This window comes from Corvus brachyrhynchos, unplaced genomic scaffold, assembly GCF_000691975.1.
Source record: "Corvus brachyrhynchos isolate BGI_N302 unplaced genomic scaffold, ASM69197v1 scaffold340, whole genome shotgun sequence".
Lineage (NCBI taxonomy): Eukaryota > Metazoa > Chordata > Aves > Passeriformes > Corvidae > Corvus > Corvus brachyrhynchos.
Window position 1 is genome coordinate 727444 of NW_008235987.1, and position 13133 is coordinate 740576.

The 13133-nt window shown below is 52.1% G+C and overlaps 1 protein-coding gene across 3 annotated transcripts in view; it reads right to left on the reverse strand.

Annotated features, from left to right (window-relative positions):
* Nucleotides 1-13112, reverse strand: part of TBC1D16 (TBC1 domain family member 16) — a 30924-nt gene extending 17812 nt beyond the window's left edge. For 2 of the 3 annotated variants that reach the window (XM_017730202.1, XM_008631057.2), the window contains exons 1-3: nucleotides 12695-13112; nucleotides 6754-6989; nucleotides 5020-5590 (exon numbers count right to left, since the gene is read on the reverse strand). In XM_017730202.1, coding sequence (XP_017585691.1) covers nucleotides 5020-5590; nucleotides 6754-6931 — 749 coding nt within the window. In that variant the 5' untranslated portion in view covers nucleotides 6932-6989; nucleotides 12695-13112. The remainder of the gene's footprint in view (nucleotides 1-5019; nucleotides 5591-6753; nucleotides 6990-12694) is intronic. The other variant, XM_017730210.1, reaches the window with a different exon arrangement.
* Between the last annotated feature and the right edge of the window lie 21 nt (nucleotides 13113-13133).

Here is a 13133-nt window from a genome sequence, read left to right on the forward strand (position 1 = left end):
ACAGTCGTGGTGATGGTCACGGTCACCGGCCATGGTAGCGACCCGCGGTCACAGGCCACGAAAAAGCCAGGGCAGCCACGAGGCACGGCTCCACGGAAAGCCACATCGGCCCTGCCCATGGAGCTGCGTCCGAAGCACAGTTCAGCCTTCCTCGCTCTCCTGAGCACACCCGGACAACGCCCGGCGCCCCAGAAGCCTGGGGGCTGAGGGGACCTTCCCCATCCCCTCCTCGCTCCCGCTGCGTGGCCGTGGGATCTCCCCCTTGGGCCTCACCCGCTCTTGGTCCCTCCCCGACACCCCAAATAAAGAGCTTCACGGACCCCCTTAGCCGCAATACCCGATCCCAAGTTAGCTGTCACTATTTTCTTCCAATGAAATCTGGCAGCAACCCAACAGAGGGAAGAAACAAACCTGCTATAATTAATGTTCTTGCTATTCAAATATTTATGTAAAGCAAGATAGAGCCGTATGCCTCTGCAATCTCTTGGATCTGTCCAACCTTCTCAGCTTTGCAACAACTTTAATTGATTGCACAGTGCTGCTGACGGCTCAGGCCAGCTTTGCTTGCCAGTGCCCGGCTCCACACAGACCATCCCTGCCTTAGGGAAGCTTACACTGACCCCACAACACAAACAGAAGGGATAAAGAACTATCCTTCTGATGGAAAAAGGATTTGCGGGTATTTTTTTCCCCGGAATGGGTTTGGGTACAAGTGGAATTAGAAGCTTCGTTGTCTTACATCATAAGTGGCACCAGCTCAGGCAAGTCCTGGGGAATTGAAGCCTGGACCAGGCACCCCCCGCACTCCTCCCCAAGGCTGAAATCATTCAAAACTGAGATGCTGCAAGAAGTTACAGGAGACTTTAAAGTCTGTGACCAATTCCCCTGGTTCCAATATAATCACTTCTGTTACAACAGTGATGAATTCCCAATCTCTTGATGACTCCAGAGCTCCTGCCAGTTCACGCTAATTTCAGCTCATTTCCCTTACAATTTTGTCTCCTGTTTTTGCTGCAGAGGTCGGAACGGCTCTCAGCCCTCCAGGTGAGCTGCCAAAACAAGGTGATGCAATGCCCGCACTGCTCCCACCCGTTCCCGGAGCAGCTCATTTACTGATGAGCTCCTGAGAAGCGGCTTAACAACAGGATGTGCAACACATCCATAAAAATTGCATCAACTGCGACGCCAAAGGAGTTTTTCCCCGTGCTGTGAGCTTTGCCTGGGTTGTCTGTGATCGATCTGCTGTATGAATTCATGTCTGCTGAAGAACATGAGAACTCACCATCATCCAGCTCCATTATGACAGTGTTTCGTTATTTTTATTACTGGCTGCTAAAACGATTGACGTCTCATGAAAGATGTTTCCTTCCTGCATTGATTCCACCTTGATCACACCGCTTCTGCTCGTCCTTTCCAGCAAGAGCTGTGGGAGCACTGCTGGCCTCTGTCCCAGCACCTGTGGGGCCACTCGTGGAGCTCCAGCCTCTGGCCAGGTGTTGCCCCAAGCTCCACTCATACAATTCCAACACTGAGGCTCCTCAGTCCAAATTTTGACTGTATTGACCAGCATCCTCGGGTGAAGTGAGTGAAGGAACCAAGGCCAGTGTTTGTATCTCCTAGTCAGCATTGTTGTGGTGCTTGTCAGGTATCAGCAATCGCAGTTGATGAGTGAAAAGCCTCCAGCAGCCTGAGCACCCATGAAAGCTCCTGTTATCCAGAGATCACTCTGGAACAGCACAAACCCCCACCCCAAACCAAACCCCACTCGCAGAGCACTAAGTGCTTCCACAACCGACTGTATAGATCTGATGTCGTGGTCAGTTCAGTAACTCCAGCAGCATCAGTGGATGGACATTACAGAGGTGTCAGATGCTGTTTGGTTGCCTGGATGTAACAAAAGCCTTTTAGTTTCACTTTACTGATGGGGAAAATGGAAGCAGAGGAATTTCCCAGGGCGGCAGCGAGCCAGAGCTGGGCACAGAGAGCAGCTGCCCTGAACTCATGTCCTTCAGGCCACAGGGCAAATGTTTCCTGACAGCCAACAAACAACGGGGACTGGGGAGGGAAGGGACAGAACGGAATGATTTTATTTCCAGAATCCCTCCTTTTCCACAGAAACACAGACCCTGACAAAGCTGCCATCAATGCAGGCACTCCCCACACCAGCTGCCTCCTGCAGGAACCATGTGTTGGGAGCACTAAGGGGTCCCCAAAGTTAAGAAGGACACAAGCCCCAGGACAGTAAGGCCACCTTCCCTTGAGGGATGAGGGCACTCTGCAGCAGTGTGCCAGGCTGGTCTAAAGAGAAGCAAGAGTGTGCACACTGGTGCTGGGACACTCCCATTGCTCCCAGCCCCAGGAATTGTGTAAACGGGAGGAGGATGCATCGATCGCTGCATGGGACCCCTGGCAGCCTGTCAAACTGAGAAGCAAAGAGGAAAAAAACAATGGATACGTTTTCATTTCCTTATGGTCTACCAGGAGAGTTGGTGACTTACAACTGACTTACTCGTTGTGCAACTCCAGGGCTCCCCAGCCCACCTCCCTCCCTCCTCCCCATCCTCATCCTGCACACACTGCAGTGTTTGTGGCTCCCTCATGCCCAGGTGGCCAGGCCACCTCCTCAGGGGACACTCCAAGAGACAGATGGGACTCGTGACTCCTGGTCACACAGGGATTCTGTCAAGCAGCTCGCCGAGCCCCTAATCTCATCCGATCCAAGTGTACCTGTACATCCCAATTCTTCCACAGTGACCCATTTCTCCATTTCTGAGCATATCTAATCACACAGGAAGCTGGCTGGACTGAAATGCAACATATTCCTTCAGCTTTTGCAGCAGCCACAGGGATCCCCAGTGCAGAGGGAAACAACCAGAAAGAGTCGTTCCTCCTGGCAGAGAGGAGGTGGTGACTGGGAGGTGGGGAGAAAAGAGAGCTCAAACAATCTGCCAGCAGCACAAACTTTGTTCCCACTCCAATTCTGGCTCAGAAGGGAAGCAGCCAGCAGAAAAACCCAAACCAAAACAAATCCTTAAGAAACAAGGAAGCTGTTCCCATGTTTGTGGTGACTTCCAAAACACAATCTCCCGTTCCCCAAAATGCAGGGATGAACACAGGAAATATGAGATGCTTTTTGACCAGACTTTTGCAAAGGATTCTTGCTAAATCTCCCACTCAACAGCTTGTAAGATCCTGCAGACTCCATGGAAGGCTGCTCAATGGGGAAGAACAAATTGGCACAAAAAATGCACACACTGGACAAAACCCTTTCAAGTCAGAAGTCCCAAACAACAAAAGCTCTGTTTTATTAATCTGCTGCCAATTATGAGTGTCACGTGCACTGTGTGAGGCTTCAGACTGGCACCACAGGAGTTAAAAAAGAAGAAAAAAAGCAAAGCCAAGGAGGCCCCGGAGCTGTGTGTGCAGAGCCGGCTCTGCCTGGCTGGAGTTGTCTGGGCTCCAGCAGCAGTGAGGAAAAGCCGGCAGAGGGCAGGGAAATGCCACAGGAATTCACAGACAAGGCACAGAAGATGCAATAAACCGTATTTCCTTCCTCTCATGACACTATTTGCAGCTCAGAGCATAAGTGTTGCAGCACAGTTAAACCACAACACTCCTGACTCACTGGACGCTGCCTGGGACCCTTCTGCACCAGCTCCTTGCGGGAGCAATCCAAGCCCACAGCATTCCTGGCACAGCACGTGGGCTGTGGCCCACGCCAGGACTGGGGTTTCCCCAGGATGAGCTCAGCCTCCTGGTGTTCAGCACTTCAGATGTTATTCCGAACATGTCCCTCGCTCTTCCCACGTCCAACCACTACTGTGGGATAATAACATATTCTTGAGCCCTAAGCTTCACAATCCCTCTATGAGGACAGAAGATGCCAGGCTATGCGCATTTCACTCATGGTCATCAGTGGGTGTCTCTCACCCACTGATCTGACAAAGGCTGGACTTCTTTATTTGGGATGGGATGGGACAGCCACCACTCAACCCATGGCACAGATGCTGCAGAGCTCAAGCCCAGCAAACCCTGTGGGTCACAGTTAACCAGCAGCATCCTGCTGGGGCACATCTTGAATGCAAAGCTGATACGAAGTCTGACATCACCTCACTGAAGGGTTTTAAAATACCCAGAGAGAATTGAATCCATTAGAATACTTCCTCACAAACCTCATTCTTACTGGCATTCTCTGGACTTGAGATTAGCCTGTAAAATAGAGGCAAAATCTCTCCAATTGTCAGTGCAGTCTGTGCATTGTTGACACACACAAAGGAGAACTCGTTTCTCCTCATTTCAGGTGTAGTTTCAAAGTTGAGTTGTAGGCTAAAAATCATCCCCATGGTGCTTCAGGAACGCAGCACACCCATCCTCCCTGAGATGGAAATGAGTAACACAGCAACAGGGCAGCGTCCAGAAAGTCAGAACCACTGGGTAAGGGAACAGTGAGTTATACAGATGTCCTCCTGCTCATTATTCCCTTGCCAAGGTGCCCTCTTTCCCCCTGTAGCGGTTACTGCAGGTGACACTGAGAAGCATTGACTGAAATACCCAGATGAGACACGCAAGAATGAATATTTGTCTGTCTGAAGTAGGACCACGTTCTGAACAGCAGCAAAACAAGCTCCCACACGCAGGTTTCGTGTCAACACAGGGCCCAGAGGGGTGCCCACGGCTCAGGAAGTCAGCCAGGCCCTTTGATGTGGCTCTGCACGAGAAGCAACAAGCTCAGGTCCTCAGCAGAGCAAATGAGGCCAACAAAGGACCCGTTTACTTTAGCAATGCTGTTTCCAGGGCTCAAGACAGTTCACCTGAAAGAACATACACAGACCTGGATGTTTGGGGCCAGGGTACACTGAGCAGAAGCAGAACTGGCTGACAGTTTCCTGTAAATTCCATAGGAGTCTGAAGCCAGACAGGACATTGAGCTCAATGCCACTGTGAAGTTTCTCAAATCCCTTCAGCATCTCCAAGCTCAGCACCCAGCACCCAGAGAAACCAGAGAAAGGATGCACTCACCTGCTTTCACTGTCCAGGAACACGGAGCTGCTGCTTTTCCCCAGGGCTTCACTGATGGGAGAGAGGCAGAACGGGGAAGAGAAGGCATCAGAATCAGAGTCAAAAGTGCTGTCCCTGCTCACATCATCAGCAGACAGCTCCAAGGAGCCCTCGTCCTCCCTGCAGTCCAGGCCCTCCTCCGTGCCCTCCGACCTGTTCTGCTCCTCCTGGGAGCTGACGGTGGAGAGGGTCCCTGAGTCGCTGCGGGGGGGCTGCGGGGACCGGCGGGCGCCGCTCTGTGACAGCTTCTCCCCTTCCAAGGAGGGGGCCCCGTCCCTCACGAGCTGGGACACTGTGAGGATCTCGTCCCCCTTGAGGGTCACCGCCCCTCTCTGTTCCGAGGGGGACGCGGGCCGGCCGCTGCCGAAGCCCCGGGGGTGGCGGGCGGGGCGACGTTGCACGGGGGAGCTCTCGGGGGTGACGTAGCGCAGGGCTTCCTCATCCTGCCGCTGGATGCGGGAGTTGGGCACCCAGGCCAGGATCAGCGTGGTTCCCAGGAGCTCGTCCTTCTCCATGTACAAACACAAATAGCCTGAGAGAGAGCACAGGAGCACCAGTTGTGACATGGAGCCGTTCTAAAGGAACTGCAGAACCCTGAAATTTCCCTTTCCCCATCTCTCCATCCCTGGAAATGTTCAAGGCCAAGCTGGATGAGCAACCTGGTCTGGTGAAAGGTGCTCCTGCCCATGGCAGGGTGATGGAAGGAGATCATCTTTAAGGTCCCTCTCAGCCCAAACCATTCAGTGATTCCTGTCACTTCACTACCACTACACATGGGCAAAACAAACTCTTTTATTTACCAGGACAGAATTCTGTCAAAGGAACTGTGGAGTGCTCAACATTATTCAGTATCTGCAAATTATTTCAAATCTGTATGTGGCTTCTGAGCAATCTCAGCTCCCTCTGGCCTAACTGAACAGAGAAATGACATGCAAATACTTGGATTTCCTGGACAGATTTACTAATCAAGAGTAAATGATAAAGTATGTTGCCACATGAAAAAGTTCTACTGTTTTTTAAACAATTTCAAGTGCCAGCTGAACATTGATTTCTCGAGAATATTTACCTTAGTGTAGCTAAAGGGCTACAGTTTTCATGGGAAGCCAATGGAAAAAGAAGTCACCCACACAAAAATGAAAGCAAGAGTTAGTGTTCAGAGAATAATTCGTTTTGTGAAGCTAAGCCAAGAGCCACAGGTCTTTGATGAGAACATGAAAGAGCACAGGAACAGATGAGAATAAAAGGACAGAGCAGGATTTATTCTCATTTACTCCAGTGCATGCAGCCACAATCAGGCTTTTTGGATTCTCCCTTTACCAGTGGCTGCTGAGGCCACTGCAGCAATGACAGGCACAAGAGGATACTTGGATTTCCTGAAAAATTCATGGACAGGAACGAGCAACAGAAGTTACTGGTCTCAAATGACAACTTCTGACTGTACAAAAGGACTTACTAAACCAGGTAAATCCATGCTGGACCAGAAGAGAAAGGAGCGATATCACCAATATTCCTACTAAAAGAAGAGCTGATGGATCAGCCTGCGGATGGCTTTCCTTAGTCTTCCACAAAACTGCCTTGCCCTGTCCCCCACTGGCACCTCTTAATTTCTTAGAGCCCACAGCGTAGAACTTGATAGAAACAACAGCCAGGAGAGAGAAAAAGAGAGAGTGGGCAGTGTCTGCAACACCCCATCACCTGGATGGTGCTCCCCGATGCCCTGCAGCAGCTCAGGGGGGTGGACACAGACATTGTTCTTGGAGTAGATGATCTCCCCATCGAGCACGGAGGAGGAACCGCCGCCGCCGCCGGGAGTCAGGGTCAGGAGGTCGGACGCTTTTGAAGAGGCTCGACGGAGGAGTCGCCCCAGAGACATCGCCAGGGAAATGTTTCCATCATCTGTCAGCTCTAGTCAGGAGCCAAATTCAGAAGATCTGCCAAGAAGGGGGAAAAAATAGTGAGAACCAAAATAACGACAGCACAGCACGTGCCACCCACTGTCTGAGGACGAGTCTCCCATCAATCCACACCTCAAGCAAGAGCCCCCAAACGCTGTGGATCTGTAACATCACTTTCGTGCTTCAAAGGTGCTGAAGCAGAGAATCCCAGCACACTTTTCTCTGCAATGAAGAAACATGAAGGCAGCAAAACCCCACGTTAATAGCTACTGTGGGGAGGAGGCAGAACAGCAATGCTGGTCACTGAAATCCCCCACTGAGGGAACGGCTCAGCGTGTGGAGCTGCCCGATGTGTCACTGACCCGGGGATTTCACAGAGCCAGAGCTGATCCCAGAGGTTCCTTCAGCACAGAAATGGCTGAGACCACAGCATTGAACATGGGGCTGCTGCTCCAGCCACAGCACCTCCAAAAACAACATCAATCAAACCCACTTCATCTCGTGCTTGCCATTTCTGTGTGTTTGAGGTTTTTGGGGTTGGGATTTTTTTTCTGTGAGGTTGTTTTTCAGTTTGGTTTGGGTTCTTCTGAGCAGTGACGGTTAAATAGAGCCTTGTCAGAGATAAGGCTTGAAAGCCCCATGTTCACCAGGGTGGGCAGACCTCAGACACAGAGCGTCGCACACCAACTCAAGGCAAACATTTCAGCCATCCAGAGTTTCCCAGAACTGTGGAGCACGATCCCCAGCTCACCCCCAAATAAGCTCTGTGCTTAATTGAGATGTGCTGCTTGCTGGGGCTGATGATGAGGAGCTCTGCAGTGGACCCAGAGGGGTCACCCAAACTATAAAGCATTCAGCAGATGGACCAGGATGTGTTGGAAGAGCAGGAGGGTCTCACACAAAGCAACCCCCATGCAGAGCAGGCTCTCTGCAGCCATCCCCAGCTGGGAAGCACCAGAACCACGGCAGTTTCTGTTCTGCCAAAACCACAGAAGGAGAGGAAACTCCTACTTTTGTTCCTTTGTGTTTACACGGCCCAGCTTGCCGTGTACAGGCCAGTGTGACCCAGCACACCCCACAGCCATGCTCCCAGGCCTGGGACAGCACAGGGAGAGCTCAGCCCGGGCTGTTCCTGGGGACCAGTCCCACGCTGGGCTGCAGAGCACGGCCAGGAGAGCCAGAGAGGAAAACAAAGCACACAGGCCCTGGCTTGGGGCATCTTCTGAGGAAATACTGAAGGGCCTAAGCAAGCACTGTCTGATGCTGAACAGCTCCAATTTCCTTAACCTGATTTTGATGGCAAATCCAGCCAGCCCAGGAGGGCAGAAGGCAGAAATGGCAAAGGGGCATTTCCCAAAGGGCAGAGTGAGGGCTGCAGGGAAGGAAAATAGCTGTCCTGCCTCTGACAGATTGGGACATGCAGAAGACTGCAAATGAGACTGCCAAGCTGTTGACAGAGCCTTCATTAAAGGACAAGCTATTGGTTTAACTGGCGATCACCACATTTGTCAGCTCGAATCACAGCGGAGGCGGTTTCTGCATTTCAGTCTTTGCTGGGACTTGATGGAGAAGCCTCAACCCTGCTCTGTACCAGCAAGTGTTCCGAATAAGAGAATTACTTTGCAAGTCCTGCACACTCCTGTCTCCTTCTAGCACCAGACACAACATGTATCCTCAAGTCTCAGCCCCAAAAAACAAACACCAGTCGAGCCCTACACTCATTCTTGTTCACATTGCCAAAATCCCTGCTTTCAGGCTCTGGGTTACACCTGGCAGAAAGTCATTTGCCTCAACCACATTAAGGAGCAAATCACCTTTCCTCTCATTGCACCCTGCAAGAACAGACAGTAAATTCTGGTGCAACTTCTCCTTCCCCACACTGAGTTACCACATGCTGTTTCCAAACAGGGTCAGGGGAGTCAGGGGCAGTGATACGGAGTGACCTGGCCGGAGACCTGGGCCTCCGGCACACCTGGGCAGGGTCACCTGTCAGCACAACACTGGCTACAGCAGCACAGACCTTCATCCATGTCAGCGACTTCCTCAGAACCCCAAAAACCTGCGGATGCACAGGAGGAAGGTGGCACCAGCTGGCTGCTGCTGCTGGCCAGGGAGTGCTTCCTCAGGAAACACAGAGACAGAAGCTAGAGAGGCACATGTGAAACAAGAGGTGGTGTGATGTCCTGCTGCAGCTCTCTGGGCGCTCCCAGGAAGGCAGGGGAGGGTCAGGAGGTCTCTGCCAGCAGAGGCACCACTTAATGAGCTTTCACCGGGCACAGGAAGAACAAAGCGACAGGTAGAGATCAAAAGCTGCTCCCTGGAAAGCCGGAGGAATTTAAAGGGAAATCCTGCTTTGATCCTGCAGAACACCTGTTGTTCAGCACTGCCTGCATGTGCAGATGGACGGCGCTGCAGCCACACAGGGCTGGGAAGAGGAAACCAAAAAAAAGACAAAAGGTTTGGAATACGGTGTCCTGCCAGCTCGGAAATTCAGTCTGCTGGACTCGTCTTGCAGAAGAGCTGCACATCAGAAATCAGAGACCACTGCAGTGCTGCAGACAGTAGCCAGACACACTGGGATATATAAATATCACCAGGAAACTCAATCCTTTCACTGTTCCCACAGGCCAGGGAATTCTTTGTAGCTTTGGTTGCAGGATTAAAGAAAAACAGATGCAAGTCACAGGACAGTTTCAGGGAGGGTGACAGGAGTTATCTGGGCCAGGGGAAGAGATTGCCAAGGGAAGATAAAAGTGAGGGAAATGTATTAAAAGTCTTCACACATGGGAACTGTCTCTGCCAAAGAAAGGAAGAGCTGTCAATGAAGGATGGGAGAAGTTGTAAGGCAGCTGAACTGTGGCAAGGAATACCTAGGTTTTGTCATTCTAGTAGCTAGGACAATGGTGCACCAGAACAGGGAACCAACCTCAAGGGACCATTTCCATTGCTGGGGTTTCAAAGGCTGCAGAAATAGATACACAGTCAGTCCCAGTGGGGACCAGATGGTGGACTGGACCTCTGAAGGTCATCTAGTCTACAGGTACAACCCCAAAAGTCTCTGGAACTCAGCTTGGGAAAGTGCCTCTCCTTCCTAAAAGACAGGAGTTCATACAACACAAAGCAGCAAATAAGAGAGACCAAATTTGCAGGGTTTGCTCTATTCTCAGCCCTTTTCCATGTGGGACAACATCTGCACAGGCAATCCGTGGGGCCTGGGCCGTGGGGAGAGGCAGGAACTGCTGCTGCCTCTTTTGTGTGCTTGGGAAGGCAGTGGGAACCATCTCACAGCTCAGGCAGCAGTAAATCAGCACCATTCAAAAAACCCCATTTTTCATATGAATTTCATATTTATCCACTGATCTGAAGGGATTCTTCTCAGTGTGGCAGAGCCAGCTCAGCTCTCCAGAAGCTGAAGCATTGAGTTAGCTGATAAGCTCTTGCTGAGTGCCAATATTTATTAAGCACACACACATTTTCTTCTCCCACACATCAACTGTTGCCACTAAAAATCTTCGCTCCAGCTCCTGTGTCTGTTCACACAGCCCTGGCTGCTCTCCCAGTTGGTGCCAGCACTTCTCAGCTTCATGAGTGAGAAAGTGCTGGGGAGCCAATTCCTGAAATCACCCCCGGAGCCTCTTCCCCAGAGCCTGTCCTGTTCCAGCCAGCAGCATCCAGACCGGCACCGGCTGCTCGCCGCCCGCAGCGATGCCCTTCCCCTCCTCAGGAACCCATCCACAGGATCCTGTTTGCCTTGGCAGCTCACACCTCACTTGGCACCTGCTGCTGGACCAAATGCTGCCGCCGCCGGTTGCACGAGATTCCTGTATCCTGGCCCGGGAGGGCAGCGCCGGCTCCGGCACGGGCTGGCACACCCAGCACATCTCCCGGTCCGCGCTGGCACCGGGGGCACCGCGAGCACCCCGGCTCCTCTCACTGAGGAGCCCAGCCCAGAGCGGGGCCGGCTGCAGCCCACAGCTCCCTGAGCTGAGCCCTCCGTGGGCTCTGCCTCCCAGGGCACATTCTCTGGGCAAGATTTTCCGAGCTTTACGAGCAACATAAGCCGAGCTGCAGGGCTCTGGAAGTGAAATGTGAGACTTGCAGCGTGTCTGGGCACGGCGGAGAAACACGAGCTGTCAAACAGCAGCACCACATTTAAGCATGAAATGTCTTTGGTAAGAAAAATGCAACAGGCTCGTTTTCTTCCTTGCCCTTAATAACTTGAGTTTAATTTTACATATTTAAGGAGTGCAGAGTCACTGTGGTGGTGGGGCTCAGACACCGCACAAATTCCTGCCTCTTTCCCCTCTTGGGAACAGCAAATGCCGGGTTTGGAACTCTCAAGCACAGAGCGACCAGAGTAGGGCAGGCTGGAGTCAGGACTCAGCTTCCTCCCAGTCCTCCGAGTGGATTTGCTGTGCCACTCTCAGCTGGTCACTCACTTGATCTCTACTCCTCTACAGGCCCTTGTACGACCTTCCCTTTGTATTACAATACCTCAACATTGGGAATAAAAAAGAGAAAAGCTTTCCAAACTCCTTGCTATGCTGGAGCCAGTTCAGAGGATCCAGCCAAATCAAGGAAAAACGTTTACCATAGGGAGCCACTCTGAAGTCATCCCATCTCATGGGAAGAATTATGTAGGTCACCAAGAAGTCTTTCATTGCTGCCCTGCTGGGGCAGCAGCAGCTCACGAAGCACAGAGCAAAGGGAAGGGAACAGCCAAAATCCCCACAACTCCAAATGCAGCCGCTTCAGTGGGACCAATTTCGCTCAGATGCATCTCAGCTGAGCAGGTAAAAAAGGGGCAGCAGCCTGAATCCTGCAAGGCTGTGACTCAAGAGATGAAAAGGGAAAGGGAATGCTATGTCAGGGCCGGCTGCTCCCAGCCACGCCTGTTCAGGCATCAGAAAGCAAACAAAAAGCAAACAAAAAGCAAACAAAACACTCACCCATCCCCAGCACCGAACTCACCCACAGCACACGCTGTCACTGAGACACTCTGTGCCACATGTCCCTCCATCCTCAATTTACCAGCTTTGCATGACACTTATCTGCACTGCTTGGGCCACAGGAAATGCTTTTATGACTTTTTATTTCCAACATCCTGTTGCTGTGTCCTGATAACATTCTCAGGACTCAATCCTCAAAAATCAGCAGCTCAAAGCCCCAGGAGCCTGGATCATAGCTCAGTGGATGAGCTGATTGCAAACTCTGTTCTCAGTACGACAGACATCAGACCATGCATCATCTCTGCCACTTGGACACTCTGGAATAGCCCCTTCCCTCCCTCATTCCCTGATGGACTCAGAGAGCCACACTCTGCCCCATCCCGGCTCTCCAGCCTCACAGCCCCCACACAACCAGAACAAACCCAGATATTCTCCAAATCCAGTGCAGAAAAGCAGCTTTCACAGACTGTCCAGTTATCACCAGGACACGAACAAGCTCCTACAAACTCTCAGGAGGCTTCTACAAAAGCACCAGCAAAGTCCAAGATCTTTACCCTGAGCTGTCCCAGCCCTCACACTTCTACTGTTTTCTCTCAAAAGAACTTTCATTTTTCTTCCTATTCGGAGTAGCAACTAAGAACAAAACACCTCTGCAAGACAAGCTCCCAGCCTGATATCCAAAAAGACCAATCTCCCAGTGGAAGCAGCCACGTTATTTTACGGAGTGTCAGCAGCACAGCGAGCAATACACCACCCCACAACCCCTGCCTGCAGCATCCCAAGGCCACTCACCAAACCACTGCCAACGATCCCCATCCACCTTCTCCGCAGGTAACAGAGCTCAGGTAGATGTTTGGGTCACCTGGGAGAAGACCAGCTCCCCAAAAGGAAGGAAAACATTGAAATACTCCCAAGCTGCACGGAGCCGCACCGAAATAACAGAAGAGAAAGTTTAGGAACTATTTAGATTTCCACCAGCGCCCCCGGCGGCACATCGACCCCGGGGCAGCATCCCGACCCCGGGGCAGCATCCCGACCCCGGGGCAGCATCCCGACCGCAGGGGCAGCATCCTGACCCCGGAGCAGCATCCCGACCCCGGAGCAGCATCCCGACCCCAGGGCGGCATCCCGACCCCAGGGCGGCATCCCGACCCCAGGGCGGCATCCCGACCCCAGGGGAGCAGCCCGACCCCAGGGGAGCATCGTGACCCCAGGAGGACGCCCGGAGCCC